The sequence below is a fragment of the Paramormyrops kingsleyae genome, chromosome 7 (assembly GCF_048594095.1).
Source record: "Paramormyrops kingsleyae isolate MSU_618 chromosome 7, PKINGS_0.4, whole genome shotgun sequence".
In the NCBI taxonomy this organism is placed as follows: Eukaryota; Metazoa; Chordata; class Actinopteri; order Osteoglossiformes; family Mormyridae; genus Paramormyrops; species Paramormyrops kingsleyae.
The window spans coordinates 12,833,119-12,849,549 of record NC_132803.1 but is presented as its reverse complement, the minus strand read 5'-3'; the positions used below and the strand labels follow the sequence as shown (position 1 = coordinate 12,849,549).

The 16,431-nt window shown below is 47.1% G+C and overlaps 1 protein-coding gene across 2 annotated transcripts in view; it reads left to right on the top strand.

Moving 5' to 3' along the window:
* lpar1 (lysophosphatidic acid receptor 1) overlaps positions 1–14,798 on the top strand; it is a 31,478-nt gene extending 16,680 nt beyond the window's left edge. For both annotated transcript variants that reach the window (XM_023808529.2, XM_023808530.1), the window contains exons 2-3: positions 5,640–6,394; positions 13,257–14,798. In XM_023808529.2, coding sequence (XP_023664297.1) covers positions 5,640–6,394; positions 13,257–13,558 — 1,057 coding nt within the window. In that variant the 3' untranslated portion in view covers positions 13,559–14,798. The remainder of the gene's footprint in view (positions 1–5,639; positions 6,395–13,256) is intronic.
* Positions 14,799–16,431: the final 1,633 nt, after the last annotated feature.

Here is a 16,431-nt window from a genome sequence, read left to right as displayed (position 1 = left end):
GAGAAGGGGGAGAGCACACAGCCTGGAGGAGCTCAGTGCTGAGGGTCAGCGTGTCTGATGTGTGCTGTAAGCATACAGATTTCTTGCATTTGTGGAACATTTCGTTTGTGCTGCTGTTTAAATGTGTTGTTGATGCTGCAGTCATTAATTTTCCACTAGCAGTCTCACCTCTGCATTTTACAGGAAGACTGACCGACTGAGAGCAGGGTGTTTGTGTCACACGTCTCAGTGAGCGAAAACCACACAACCATCAGGTCCTCAGCTCAGTCCCTCTGCCTATCAACCACAAAGGGTATTTTTTTATCTAAAAGGGGGTGAGCAAGTGAGATGTTATTGACAGCATGAATTCATCTACTAACATTTCAAATTCAAAGCTAAAAAGCAACATGTCCAGGATGTCAGTAATAACACTTAGTCAATATCAACAGTTTGGGTGCAATAATGTAGAATGATGTAGAATTTTGCATAATTCAGTTAATATCTGCAAGATACTGGTCATTAACATTATAAGGTCATGTTGCTGAATGTCATTGTTAAGGTTAACAGGATTCATACACCAAGGGTCTGACTGCAAAAGTTATTTCCAACAAAACTGAAGATTAAAAAAAAAAACTTTACCTTGCTATCGTGTTAGGGTTAGGGTCGGCACCGACCCGTTTGTGAGTTTACAATGCATAAAAGCACCACAAAAATTTGTGTACTGCATCGAGGCTTTTTGACTTTGTCAGGAATCTCTATTTAAACAAAATAAAAATTTTCACTAGGCGAGGCATGCCCATACATGTAAGGCAAAATAAGACCAATTCAGTTTATTTATATAATTCTCTTGAGGTTTATTTTACCTTATTTTTTTTTGAAAATGAGAGGTATGCTGTCAAAGAAAGGTCCAAAAAGCCACACCAAAAATATTAAAACAAATCTTTTCATGGATAATGAAGCTAAACAAGGCAACCAAGAGGTGAGAAACAAATTGGATGATAAATTATTGTTTTGAGGGTATTTTATGGGGTTGGCACGGATCTGTTTAACATAAGCGATAGGAACAGAAAGCTAACATAGGACTAAGGTTAAATGAATCTATACATTTTTATACAGACAAGACTGTGCTTAATTAATCTTTCAGCCAAAATCACAGTCAGGCAAATCTGAGCATCTTAATTGTGTTTGTTTTTTGTGGAATGGCATCACATGCAGGTTGGTCTCTGCCTGTGCTCTGTGCTTCCTGGGACAGGCCCCACACTCTCCAGACCTCGATGAGAATTAGCAGTTGCTGGATAAATTCCTTGTATGTTATGCATACTTGGTGAAATAAAGTGATTCTATTCTATTCTAAATGAATTACAAATGATAGAAATACGAAAGTCATTCTTGCTGTCTAACCTCTGATTACTGCATCAAAATTCTGATATCTGATATGTAGGAATTATTAGCTCAGGTAATTTTTAATATCTCCACCAATATGTTTGAAAAAAAAAAAAAAAAGAAAAAAAAAAAAAGGAAAAGGGAAAGTACCAAAATTATGGTACTTGGCGTGGTCAAAAAGTGCCCTAGAGTGGATCCCAGTGAGCACCAGATGACCTTCTGATATCCTGGCTTTAGCGTAGGGGCTGGACAGAAAAGATAAAAGGAACAAGCATCTGCTAAAGTATGTCTTCTGCAGATAGCAGATGCTGCCGCTTCTTGACGGTTTTGTGGATATTGGAACGGCACGAGGTCCTCTCCTGTCCCGCTATCTTTGCTGCAAGGTCTAGCCAGATTGTCCTTTCAGCGTAACAGAAACCATCTCGCAAACTTTCACTGGTTCATGTCCATTGAGCAAAATGCCTTTCCCCCAAAAGAATGGAGCAAGTTATTTTTAGGGAAGCTTTCGGGAAATCTGGATTTGTATGCTGTGTTTTTTTTCTTGCATTGCAAAAGTGAACTCTGCCTATGATGGCTGTTACAGATGAGTGAATGTACACCTGTTTTTCCAGTAGCTGCCTTTGCAAACACCGCAGTTACTCATCACGGGAGATAGTACATAAGATACTGTGCAGTGTTTGCATTTTGTTCTGGATTTTTTGTCAAATCTAAGATTCAGTCTCTGGAATTTCAACTATTCTGCTAATGTCTTTTGACACGCAGTTAATTTTAGTTTTCTAATTAAAAGTATTTATATGGTTCATGCCAGCGATTTGCACAAAATTCTCTTCTAAGAGTTGGTTTGCATTTTTGGCCATCGTGAAACAGTTGCAGTGTTCCAATTTCCAGTTTTACAGTTTGGTTTCCAGACTTTATCAGAGCACAGGGTATTCAGCAGCTGGTTTGGCTTGTGCCGAAACCATTTTTAAGCATCTCCGATCGATATGATCTGTTTGAGTCGGAGTTACCTATTTTCCTCTTCATGATCCTCGCCTGGTGTAGTAGTTTTTTATTCTCATTGAAGAATGGTAAATTGGGAAGCAGCTTTAATAAAGTGTTTACAGAATCTTCTATTAACACTATTAACTTGAGCACTGAATAACACCCAGGAAAAATTTGCGCCACTCAGTCTGCTCAGTAGCATAACATTTAGCTCAGTAAATGTTGTAATATTTCAAATATTGCGGTAATATATGCATTGCAGATATTTACCTATTATAATATGTGAATCATATTTTTACTTTTTAATCTAGCTGTAATTCTAGAGTTTTTAAAAATACGTTTTCCTGTTTGTTTCAGTGTTTTGGCAATGTGTGTCATTTGTATGGTTCTGTCTGAAAGCGTGCAAGATTCCCTGTCGCTAACGGTAACCGGCTGCAGCGTCACTCAGCGGCCCCGCCGCATGCAGTTCTCGCATGTTTTTCCGCTGCACCGGGCAGCGTGCTCTCCAGCAGGCCAGTTTACTTTGGACCAGGGAAGAGAGAGCTTCTCATGGCTCTCCTGAATGAATGCTCGCTGTAATGGAAGATCTGCGGTTTCTAGAGGGTGGTCTTGTCAACATGATGCTGAAATTGCTTTTTTTTTGCGACCCGCATTTCAATAAAGAAGCAGTTCGCCCACGGACATTTTAAGCACAGACCTCCTTTTGTGTGGCGTGTCGGGTAGAGAAATCTCAGAGACCTCTAAGTCAACCAGCACAATGGTGCAATCTGTCCCTGAAATCTCGCTCTCCATTTTATATGGTCATTAAAAATTCGCCACCAATGCAGAAAGCTTTCATTATCAGCTACAGATGTTACTGTGTCTGACTGTGGGATTAGTTTAGGTTCCCCTTTCTAAGCACCTCGCGGTTCTGCACGATGGTACCCAAGGTGGTGCACAGGTCAGGTTCTGCATGTCAGCATTTTGTTGCATGTCATCTTTTCATTTTATTGCTTCACATTTTTTGATAAGCAGAAAATATATATATATTTTCATATATATATATATAATCTGTGTATGTCCCGGATCCCGGTGCAAGGGACACAGTAATCGGGCTGGTGTGGCAGCACAGCCTCAAAGCCACCAAACAGAATGAGCTTTGGAGGTTCGCCTGCCCACTGGGAGGAGCTCGTATCCTTGCGTGTGTGTCTCCTTAGGCCTGTGAGCCACATTTGCCACGTTCATCCAGGCTTTTCAGCACATCCAGCTTGTTATCTGGCATTGCCTCATCGATTTTGTTGAGTGACATATTTTGTTTATGCTGCTTTTCATCACATCTGGGCTGTAGCTGGCCATCTTCTTCCTCAGTGCTGCTTCCACTTCTGGCACGGGACGAGTTGTCTTTGGATTCACTTGGATTGTCTATTTTTAAATACTATGCCTGAGGAAAAACAAAAGCAGATGATTGACACTTTTATGTAAGGCAATATACCTACCTTGGTCACATAAAAAAAATCCCCTTCTTGGTTCTTGATTATCCATGACAAAATCAAACTCTCTGATTAGGGCTTGCCAACCTTTTGATGACCACAGGCTAACACGGTCATCTGCTGAGCCTAATAGTATCGGTATGTTTACCGTCTATCCCTGAGCGCCTGTAAATCGTTGGCGTCCCTGGCTGTACCGCTATAGTATTAAACTGATAGTGTCTGTTGTTAAAGATAGTATCATTCATTATAAAAGACCTGTCATATCATTTATTAATACGGCTCAAACTTTCTCCAATACTTTTTTTATTTAACTTCTTCATGTTGGTCTGTTGCATCGAAAACATTCTGCGCCCTCAAATGTTGTGGAATTTGTAATATTGATTATCCTCCCCTCCGCAAATGATGCATTTTGTTTTTTGGAATATTGGAATGCTGTTTAATACACATATTGTAATCTAGATACCTGTGGACATTTATTTCTCTTTGTAAAGGTAAGAATTGGTATTCTAAAAACCTTTTTCTAAAAATAGTTGCCAAAAAGTCGGAGGTCATCTTATAATTGGGGTAGGCTTATATTCAGGCCAATATGGTAATTTGCTTGCTAGCACTTTAGTTTAGACATTCACGCCATCTAAAAATGCAACTTTCACCTTAAAATTTTCAGGATAATGGTTTCAGAGGGAGGAAACATTTTATATGTATTTCAGTTCTGTGTTTAATTATAAGTCATGATCACCGAATCCAGTACTGAAACTGTAAGGTAATAGCAAAAGGGGAACTACAGGTCCACTGACCCCAGGCAAAACTCTGGGCCCACTTCCTGCCCTGCTGGGAAAGCAACCGGCCAATTGGAATGAAACCTAACAGAGCACGCTGGAAAGGCCTTGTGGCCCGAGGGTGGCGCTTTGCTGTCCTTGTTTGTCTGTCCGCACATGGTCTGGTATTCTCCCCCCCCCCCCCCCCCCCCCCCCCCCCGTGCCCCGCTTTACATTGTGCCAGTTATAAGAAGGTGAGAATAGAGAAAGCGGAATATTTACATTAGAGGATGACGGAGGAATTGCAGAAATAAGGTTAAAGTCGTTTTGGAGGCTTACAGCTGTTTTGTTTACTTACTTGTTACTCTGCAGGGCAGGGCTTACAGCTGAACATGTTAGCCGCTTATTCAGCTGGAGAGATTGACCTTTCCTCATGAATGGTAGCATAATGGTCATGGGTGTGAGCTCACAACAGAAAGGCGGCTGCCTCAAGTCTGCAATGAAACCTTCCTTAGCAAAATGCTAAACATGAGTAGCTCCAGTAACAAGTAAGTAGGAGTCGTGTCCCCTGCTGGGATTTGGACGGCTGGTATTTGGTCATGTTGGAAGTCCCTGGGTACGTAGCCAGCGTGGGAGTTCTTCTGGGTGTTTGTGTATCTGCCCAGCGTTTGCTCAGTCGTTGAGCATGTGTGTCTGCGCACAGGGTGATGATACAGAGGACGCCCACCGTGGTTTCCTTGGAGGGGCCGTGCTCAGGGAAACCACCGTACTTTAAGTGTAAACGTTTTGACATTTATCTCTGGGGTAGGAGCTCATTTTGGTTTTCACTTCTTCAATTTCATTCAACAAATCGTGACTCAAATAAAACAGGTACATTTGATTGGAAAAAAGGGTTTAGGGTTGAATGTTATTTCCATCCACCTTGTAACCGCTTGTCCTGGTCAGGGTTGCGGGGTAGGCATGAACAACGCAGATTGTTTTTGGACAATTTGACAGGCACTTTGAGTGGAAGCCAGCATATGTGCCCCCTGCAAAGTGACCTCCTAAACTCACGTGCTTCTGTCATCCTCAGGGAGCAAACAGACACCATGGACGAAGGACAGTGCTACTACAACGAGACCATCGCCTTCTTTTACAACCGCAGTGGGAAGTTTCTGGCCACCGAGTGGAACACAGTCAGCAAGCTGGTGATGGGACTGGGCATCACGGTGGGCATCTTCATCATGCTGGCCAACTTGCTGGTCATGGTGGCCATCTACGTGAACCGCCGTTTCCACTTCCCCATCTACTATCTCATGGCCAACCTGGCGGCGGCCGACTTCTTCGCCGGTTTGGCCTACTTTTACCTCATGTTCAACACGGGACCCAACACACGGCGGCTGACCGTGAGCACCTGGCTGCTCCGCCAGGGACTCATCGACACCAGCTTGACGGCCTCGGTGGCCAACCTCTTGGCCATCGCCATCGAACGGCACATCACTGTCTTCCGCATGCAGCTGCACACGCGCATGAGCAACCGCCGGGTGGTGGTGGTCATCGTCATCATCTGGACCATGTCTATTGTCATGGGCGCCATCCCCAGCGTGGGCTGGAACTGCATCTGCGACATCAGTACCTGCTCCAACATGGCACCGCTCTACAGCAATTCCTACCTGGTCTTCTGGGCCATCTTCAACCTGGTCACCTTTGTTGTTATGGTGGTCCTCTACGCCCACATATTCGTTTACGTCCGCCAGAGGACCATGAGGATGTCCCGGCACAGCTCAGGTCCCCGGCGAAACCGAGACACCATGATGAGCCTGTTGAAGACCGTCGTCATCGTCCTAGGTGAGTGCCTCTGGGCTGGCTGTACGGTTTCTGGGAGCCACTTTGTTTCTGCCAGCTCCTCCGGTCCCTAATTTATCCATCCTGTCTGGTTAGCTATTATTGTTTTCAATTAGTCTTTTGCACTAGGTAAACAATCTTGCCACGTTGTTGTTGGCACGATATTGCCTCGTTTATGCCATTCCCATCTCTTTGTTGGTGTGTCTCCCATTTGCAGTAGAAACCTCATCAAAGCCATCTTGGGGGGTCTTGAGAAGTCCTATCTCTGGCATGTGCAGCTGTGGCTGCAAACTGAGCACAAACTTCCGGAACATTTGCGATGTGTGTGCAGAAATGGCAAGTTTTCATTGGTTGGTTATGTGGAATGCACACACAGTCGCAGATATAGATGGTGCTGGAACTGAATTGAGCTAAATCAAAGGGAACGACGATCGATTTGACATGGAGCAACCGAGGGGGACACCAAACAAAAACTTGAGAGCTGCCAACTGTTTGGCACTGAGCAGCTCTGCTGGAACGTGCTTCGAGAGGCACCCCAGCCAGATGTCCGGTTTCAGCTTTGGAAAACGATGCGGACAATAGAGTCTTTGACTCTATGCAGAGTCTGACTTCACAGAAGTCTCACTGAGTCTTTGTCGTCGGTCCCGCTAGTCGCCTAGTACGACACCACGGCCATGTCCGTGCGTCCCGACGGCGGGAACAGTGGCTCAGCCAACTCTGGGTGCCAGCTGCTGGTGAATAAGCTCAGGAGGGTGGGATGAGTAGGTGGTTGTGAATGATATGAGGTCATCAGGGATACTAGAACACTATGAAAGCCGTAAAGAGGGTTATGTTGTCACACTGGCTTGACTGGAAGATACATGACATTGAGTGAAATGGTGTTTTTAAGGTACAATCCCCCAATTATGTTTGTGTTCCATAGAAATAAAAAGTGATGCATCTGATAGAGTTTAGAGCCTAACGGTTCTGGCACAGAAGGATGTGGAGACAGACGCATTGAGGTGAATTTGCAGGCGTGGCTGGGGAGAATATCGCGAGAGGGAGTGCTCTCGGTTTCAATTAGGCCTGATCGGATCGGTATGGAGTCCAGCTGTAGCTGATGGAGGAACGGGAGATGGAGACTGGTCCACCACAGGCTCTATACCCATGTCGTGCCACTGCTAAATATTCCAAATATTTGTTTGAACCTGATACCCAGTTAGAGAAGAGCCGTCACACCACTGAATGTGTTTAACCCCACAGATGTCAGGTAAACATATTGGTTTCCTTTGCCAGTTTGCCAAGTAAATAGCCTTGGTGGATCAAGGCGTTTATTTTCAGATAAGGCTAACCCTAAAAATATCGGCCAGGAAATCAAACATCTTTACTGTCAGAAGAAACCAGAGGAGGTCCAGCCTGGCTGGATTGCCTCCCTCTCCGGCCCTGTGAGGATGCTGGGATTGTTTATTTTTTTAAACTCCGTTTTACTCCACGGACGCCAGTACAGAATGTCCCTTAGAAGTGGTCTGCGAGTACAGCGACCGTTTGCGACTTAATTGGGAACAGATCACGTGACGACAGACGCCGGCCGGCCCCTAAAGGCAGGACGCCGCGTGCACTGAGACTGTGGCGTACGCCATCGGACTGTTGGGGGATGGTCTGTGTCTGACATGACCGGGTCAGAGCCTCGAGTCCAGCTGCGTATTATGGCGACACCACACCACGGAGTGAACTGAAGAGCGCCTTCCAGCTTAGTCCGCGACAGAAACCTCCGCATGATTGATGCCTGTTGTTCTTATATTTGTGTTTTTCAGTCGTGGCTGTGAATCGGCTGCTTTAGAAAAAATCCCTGCCGTGACTTTACACAACCTCCACCCTCCGAATCGCAGCTGGAAGTTGTTTCAGTCCGTCTGTTTTTCTTTTAGCTTTTTGTTCCATTGTTAAAAGGATTTCAAGATTAACGGGCCCAAAGGATGAGATGGGTACGTCGTTTGAGTTTGACTCTAGGGTCGAGTAAACAGTTTTCTTCAGTCCCTCATAAGCTAGTGGCTAGCTGTACGTAACATTCAGTACGCAGGATGTATTTAAAACTCATATCTCTTCATTAATTCATGTTAGCATCCGAAAGGAACGCAGCTTTTGTGGTTCAGGGATCTGTGATGTGCATTAGTGTCAACTGGGAGGGTGAGCAGAGTCAGCATTAAATTATCCCCAAATTCCAGGACGTCCATTATACATGTCGCGTAGGGCCCGAAATGCCTGTTTGTTTCCGCTACTGTAAGAAATGGCCACGTGCTCTGTGAAATACAGCGGGAAGCGCGCTGGCCGTCCCAGAGCGTGCAAAGGTTAAAAAGTCCTCGGGAAGTGGGTGTTCAGAGGCGCACATGTGTGTAGCAGATGAGCGAATGGCTTCAGGTTCTCAGGATGCTGTAAAATAAGTCATTCCTAATTTCTCCTGGGAGCTTCTATCACGGAAAACGGCTGGAAAATATCAGGACTCTGATGCAGTCAGCCACACAATTTATGGGGGGGGGGGGGGGGTCCCCGGGATCGTCGGTTTGATTATCAGGCTTTTGGAGGGGAGAGTGAAAATGAGTAATTCAGTTTTTGGGACCAAGCCATGGTATTCATTCCATTTTTAAGTTATTTACAAAAAACAGAGATGTACTATTTAATGTTTCCTATAAATATTTTTTGAAATAGTTTCTTTTTACTCAGGAGTTAATCTCACGCCTAAGTTATGTCTTACTGCAAAATAATTTTTATTTATTTCTGGATTCACGAGTCAAAATTAGGCATGTATTGGTTTCTTGGGCGGGTTCAGAGTGCTATCGTATGTGATGTCAAGCTGTCCTTTTCCCACAAATTGCTATCTGCAGTACCAGCTAACTTAATCAAACAAACGGGGTGAATTAGAAGCAGGAGCAAAGCAGATTGGTGCGTGGGGGGAGGGGAGGTAGGTGGGTGGGTGGGGGGAGGGGAGGTGGGGCGGCCGGCAGGGGGCGAGCGGGTCCTTTGGTCAAGATGGGGTCAGCACTGAAACACGCCCGGCCTGCACTAAGCCGTTCTGCAGGTGGCCCGATTCTGCTGGCCGCATTCGTCATGGTGCCATTTCCCACATGGCCCCCATGCCGGTTGGATGGACCCGGTGCGAATTTACACGTTTGCTCCGGAAGCTCCTCCACCAGTGCAAGGAGATTCGGCACTGATGCATGGAATTACGCGGCTGGAACGTTCCCATGATGCCGACGAGACAGATCGGGAATTTCCAGCTCGATACGGTCTCTGTTTCCATAAAAAGCGTGTAATGCTCTTGGATAGCGTTCATTTGAATATTCACACATGTATACAGAAAAAAAATCGTGAGATTCCGGTTCACATAATGATAGAGATTACAATGTAAATCCTCTGGAAAGACCGACGTATTACCCATAAGGCCTAGCACTGCCCATCTATGCCATGAGTATCCACATGGGCCCTGGGGGAGATATACTTGGGTTGTGCTCACACATTTTGCACATTTCAGAGCTCAGACCACGGCTGGGGTGGGGTGTGAGGGTGGGGTAGACTTTGGCCAGTGCTTTAATTTGTAAGTCTCAGTCACAGCACTTAATTGTGTATGGAAAGCTGTAAGGAAGTCGTAAATTTATAGCCTGCAAGGCGTAGGACTGGATTCCTGAAATACAGCAGCCTGGACAGCTGCCAGTTGGAAGACTACTGTAGGTTTTGCTGCATGGATAACAAACAAGCTGCCCCCCCCCCCCCCCCGGTAACCTCCTGAAGCCCCCCAGCCCCCGGCGGTAAGCTCCCGAAGGCTCAGTTGTCATTCATGTTCCCACTTAGCTTTGCCTTTCGACAGCATGGTGCCCCTTCGATCTGTGGCCATCGCGTTCTGAATGCTGAGCAGATCCTGGTTCATCCTGGTTCACTGAAACGCTTCAGGTGCAGCCCCTTGCTCTCGGGACCCTAAGCGATGACCTCGGCCTTCAAACACACACCCTTGAGCGCTCTTATTATCCTCCATGCTTATCTGTCTGTTTTCCCTTGTTTTGAAATACTTTCTGGTTGGCAAGACCGGAAAAAAAAAAACTTTGTGCTGCAAACTGCCGTTCTTAATCACCTTGTCTCCTAATCCCTAAATGGGTTATAATCTCTTAAAAAGATTAATTTGACACATTGTCTCATCCATTAGCATTTCTGTGTAAATCGATTGACCAGTTGGTCGTTGTCAAACTTGGCACGTTCCCAAATTTCCCAGAATTATATGGCATCCCTCTGAGTCAGAATCACCATGACCTTCCTCCCATTCCTGTCGGAGATTAAATATTGTTTGGGAATGAATCTGAAAATGTGCCTTCTCTAGCTGTGAATCCCAAAAAGTCATGGCCACGTTGAAGTGTACATGGTTACAAGTGTGTCAGAAATTAAGTCGGCGTTTTGGCTGGTTTTAAATTAAAGATGGATGTTAGATTTCAAACAGGGCGGAAGCCAGGGGCCTGTACTACGAAGCGGGGTTACTGGCTTATCGGGGTAACTTGTCGGATTTAAGGTAGTCTGGGCAAAATGTAAGTGAACGAATATGAAGTCCATTTAAACTGTGGTACCTTAAATCCGATAAGTTACCCCAATAAGCCAGTAACCCCGCTTCGTAGTACAGGCCACTGATCTTTGGTGCTGCCTCACACTGTTAGGACAACTTCCCCTTGAACAGGAAGCTGTGTGTGGCACCATCAGCATGAGGCAAGCTCTGACTCAGTACAAAAACACGGGACAGGGCCCAGTGTAAACTTTAACCCACAATATAATTGTAAATTACACATCTGCCGGTCGCCGTGGCATCGCGACGCTTCGCACGGATGTAGGGTTTCACCACAAATCGCCATATCAGCCCCTGGCTTTGTAATTTCCTACAGAAACCTTCGTCTGTCCGTGAAATCAGAATAAACTCTGAGGTCTGAATGTGCTCATTTTCTCCTCTCTCTCAATGCAAGAATAGTGTGATTATAAATTAAATAAATGCCCTGCAAGCCTTTCAGCATTACCACTCTGAAGCCAATGAGAAGCTGTGAAGCTTATTGGTAGATGAGAGAGCGGGGCCTTGTTCGTTGATGGAGACTGTGTCCAGTTAGAAAAGATACCATGACATTTATGCTAACCTATCAAGTAATGGGGAAATTAGTGTCTGTTATATCTAATCTTGTCTGTCATATAAATCACACGTAATGTAGTCTTTTGTCTTGTGTAGTATTTCCCAATCTGGTCCTCAGGGACCCATATGTTTTTGCTCCCTCCGAGCTCCCTGCCAGACAAGTGTTTGCACCCTCCTAGTTCTCAAAAATGTGGACTGTCTGTGGGTCACCGAGGGCCGGATTGTGAACTACTGGTCTAGTGTAGTGAACCATATAAATGTTTGGTTGGAAGCTGAGATCTAGATCTTCCACCAAACTGCAGCATCAAGGTAATAGAGATGATTCATTGGAGATACAATGTGGTGTGACTTGATTTAACTATGTATAAATTATTATTCAATAGTGAGCGAGCGTAGGGTAATTCACTGCTGACATTGTAGAGTTGTGTGCTTACAGTGTGCTTTATGATGCCTCTCTGGCTTGTGTACTGGCCACAGTGTGACAGTTACACCCAGAAGGATACGGTTCCCTCAATGGGTGAAAAATCACGGGGCCTCTCTGGTTGGGTCATGGCGAGACAGCTTGGAAAAGGCACTGCGATATGCAGTGCGTAGACTACCCCCAGGGGAAGGTGCCTCCTTCAGCCAGTGTTTAATGGCGCCGCTAAGGTGACGTCACTGGACATTAGCTAATGGTGTGGACCCCCATAATGCCACCAGTCTTGTTTAGGTAATGAGACCTTTGCGTGTGGTTGTGTACTGCCTGATGTGATTTTTCCATGTAGTCATGGCGACTAATGACCAGCCGGACCCACCCCCTCGTGTTTCTGTCAGCGGCCTGTATGTGTGGTTTTGGCCCGTGTCCTGTCACAGTGCGAGTGCGTCTCTTTAAAGAGCCGTGCTTCACGCAACAGAGGCACTCTGTTCTTAGTCACTCGGGCATTCAGGTCCCGCGGGGGTTGCGTGTGGCAACGTGACATTGTCACCCCCCGGCCTGATTTCGTGGCCTAGAGCGAAGCTCTTGTCAATCACTGTCGGCAAAAAATGGCCGCCTTTCCGACTACACGCCTATCTGCGGACAGCAGGCTCGAGGAAACTGAAAAATCAGGATCATTAGCAAAGCAAATGGCTTCCCTGAGCTAGACAATTGTCTGAGAAAATTAACATTCACTTTTATAAGACCGGGACGTCACAAACAAACCTTCCGCTCGTTGTCTTTGGACAACTCTGAGTGCTATGCTGGAAAGGGACTGAGTGGGATTTATCTAACTCCAGAGAGTCTTTCCATAGCTGTCCAGTGAGGTAAACAGGGCCTGGAACAGCTGGCTCAGCTGAAGGAGAGCGGGGCCCTCAAAGTCTGCCTCTTCTCTCACAGAAGCACATCTGTAGCCAAAATGACTTTTTGCCCTGTTTCCTGACACGGAGATGCACGAACCAGGCTGATAAACGCATGAAAGTGAGGCTGGCGGGGCCTTTGGATGACCTTCGCTCGGTCTCTAATTAGCTTCACAAACCATGTAATATTAAAGCTGGCGTTGAGGGGGGGGGGGGGGGCATGTGATGCTCAAAGACACCCCCCGCCTTCTGTAAATGCCAGGATTTATTATTATTTTCAGTGGTTTTAGCCTCTGACGCTCTGCATTGTAGCTACACAATCATGCTGGCCGATGAGGCCTCCGCCTCGGGGTTAGGTGACTAACTCCATGTTGTATTCTCCTGTCCTCTCCTCTCCTCTCCTCTCCTCTCCTCTCCTTTTAGGCGCATTCATTATATGTTGGACCCCCGGTTTGGTTCTGCTCCTCCTGGACGTCTTCTGCAGCGAGTGCAACGTCCTGAGCTTCGAGAAGTTCTTCCTGCTACTGGCAGAGTTCAACTCGGCCATGAACCCCATCATCTACTCCTACCGGGACAAGGAGATGAGCGCCACCTTCAGACAGATCCTCTGCTGCCAGCGGCAGGAGAACGTCAACGGCACGGCGGAGGGCTCCGACCGCTCTGCCTCCTCCATGAACCACACGGTGCTGAGTGGACCGCACAACAACGAGCACTCGGTGGTGTGAGCGCCCGGAGGGCGTGCGGGCGGCTGCACGGGCCCAGGAGGAGAGGGGAGCTGGTGAGGGTGTCATTGCCGGGGTGGTATGAAGGAGACGTGTCCCGCTCTTTCGGAGAGCGAAAATGGAGCCAGCTGGGACGGCACCAGTGAGCTGTTAGCTGCGTGTTTCTCGCCTGCACTGTTTGTTCCGCTTTTGTCTGTTTTTAACAGTGCCGTGGCATTTCCCACCGAAGGACTAACGTACAATATGAAGGAAACCTTGGGAAAACTGGCCGCCATTTTGCCGTCCGCCGCGGTCACCCAGATGCAGGGCTGCCTTCCTGCTGTCACGTAGCCCCCCCTGTGTGGGACGCACGAGGTCCATGGCCAGCCCGCCCCCAGGGCCGGCGTTATACACGGCAGACTACGCGGGACTCCCATCTCTCACTGAAATCGCACTGCGTTTTTTTGCCGGGTAACAGGACCAAGTGTAGAAACTTATGTAACATATCGTTTTACTCGCCTTAAAGCTTTGTTAATGAAATAGTGTTGATAAATATTCATCCCACTAAGAACAGAGATCCTGTGAGCGAGCGGCGTTTGGGTCCCTCCCATCAGCATGTATGGGTGGATCTCTCTTAAAAGAAAGCCGATAGCTCCTTTCTTACATACACCTCCATAACTGACATTAAAGTATGTGTATTTTTTTTTCAACTTCACTAAAAATGTAATGATGTAATTTGAGGTTGCGCTTGAGACCAAAAAATATCAATCTGTGTTGTACTTCCTATATCCACTTATGTATGTATGTATGTATATAAAATATATATCTTCAAAGTTGTCACTTAATCATAAAAGGAAATCTTTAACGTTTGCTTTTAAAAGGAACGTCCCCCTTCGCCACAGCAGCAAAGCAATCCTTTTTGGGTGACAGCATGCAAACCGCTGTTATTGACCTCAGCTGACCACTTTAAGCAGATGTATGATTTGCACAACACCATGTGGGAAATTGCTAAAAATGTTGCGTAAGCCCTTCTGTTTTTTTAAAGGTGCATTTCAGCAAACGGAAGAGTCACAGCCTTGGTCACCTGGGTCAGGGTGTCTACTCCACCACAAATATTTTTTTCTCCATACTCTCAAAATAAATTCAGCACAGATAATAAGGTGGCCTGCTGTCTGGGGTCTTTAGTGAAGACATTTTAATAAAGTCCTCTGAAATGGTTGTCTGCAGGAAAAAAATGAAATAAACTAGATGTTTTTAAAATGTATTTTCTCCTGAAATCATTGGCCTGAGCTCCTTACGCTACCTGCTGCTGACTGGGTGTGATTAAGCTGTTGTGGTGAATCAAAGGCACAGTGCCCTTTAAGACAAAGACTCCCTTCAGAGCAGTACACCCCTGATTACAGATACCAGGATTTCAGTGCAAGCGTCAGAACAGCAGATACGAGGCGGCGGCGTTCCTCAGTCAGGCCTCTCTCCCACCATCTGGGGGGTGAGGCTGTTAGACTTTCTGCCGCACCGGTTCTCAAAACACCCATCCATGATATTTTTTTTAACGGTGCTGGGCCTGATGCTGAAATCCGGGTCTGCATTTTCAGTGCCAGGCGGTGTTAGCTGCCAGCCGCGTGGTCAGCCTTTGTGCCTATGTGGCAGAGTTAAGTTATGTGGAAAAAGCCAGGGCCGTGCCCACCCATGACCTGCACCTCTGCGACCCCCCCCCCACGGACAGATTGATGGCCCTGGCTTCCTCCACACCCCTCCAGCCACACAGGAAATGCCCTCGTTCAGGGCTCTCCCTGTGTGCTGAGCGAAAGGGATGCCATAGTGTTGAGGGACAGAGCCACAGTGGGGGCACAGAGCTGACAGGGCGGAGTGTGGAGACGGCTGGTATGTATGGGGCGGGGGGGGGGGGCTTGGGGGGGGTCATACAAAATGGTTTTTGTCTTTTTGAGGGAGTCAGGAAATGGCTGATGTGAACACTGGATGTGATTCCTGTCTGGACCCCAGGCCTGGTTCTTAAATTTCAGCCGCAGGGACCATCGTTTTTTCATGCCGCACTTTCGGAGCGAGCGCCAGGCTGTGACCGGGGCAGCGTCACTGTGGCTGGCGTCAGTCCCTGATGGCTCACGATGACATCACTGTGCCGGCCGCCACGTGATCTGCATCTGAGAGCCAGTCAGATGCCTGCAAGTATGGGTGTCTGTTTTGAATCCTTTTCCTTAATTCCGGCCTCTCCTCAGAACCCCCCTTTCCAAATCACAGTATCTGACCGTGAACCCAGGACCACATGGCCCAGTTGGCTGTCCTGTGCCCAGACGCTCTCGGGCTGCGGGGTGACGCTTTGAGCTGGATGGGAGACGCTGCACGGCCTGACATTTTAGGACTAATGGGATTTCGAAAACGCAGCAGGACTCCCTGCCAGTGACGGTGGCTTTGATAGCTTTCACATGACATCATCTCACAGGCACGGTCTACCTCGAAGTCCACTGTGACCGGTGTCCCGCCGGAGCCCCCCCTCCCTGCCCGGTCACACCAGCACTCTGTGAAGTACGTGGAGGGGAGAACCTTTCACACAGAATGTGCCAGCAGGTTGGACCCTCCAGTTCTCACATCTGGAAGGAGGGGGGAAAAGAGGGGATGGGGTTGATATAAATTGTGGAGACTCTGCAGGGTCGCGCCAAGTTGAAGGTTTGCACTGAGATCACGCAGTTCTCGTTTAACCTCCTTCCGCTCTCCATCGTCACCCCCCCAGAAATCCAGTGCCATGTTCGGACAGGCCCCGGGCTTGGCATCGGCACGTGGCTCCCATGCCGGCTCGTCACCTGCAGCTGCGGCCTTGTCACCGGGGAGCCAGAGCGCGCTGAATGTGTGCCTTTGTCCTCTCCTCATTTGGGCTCTCA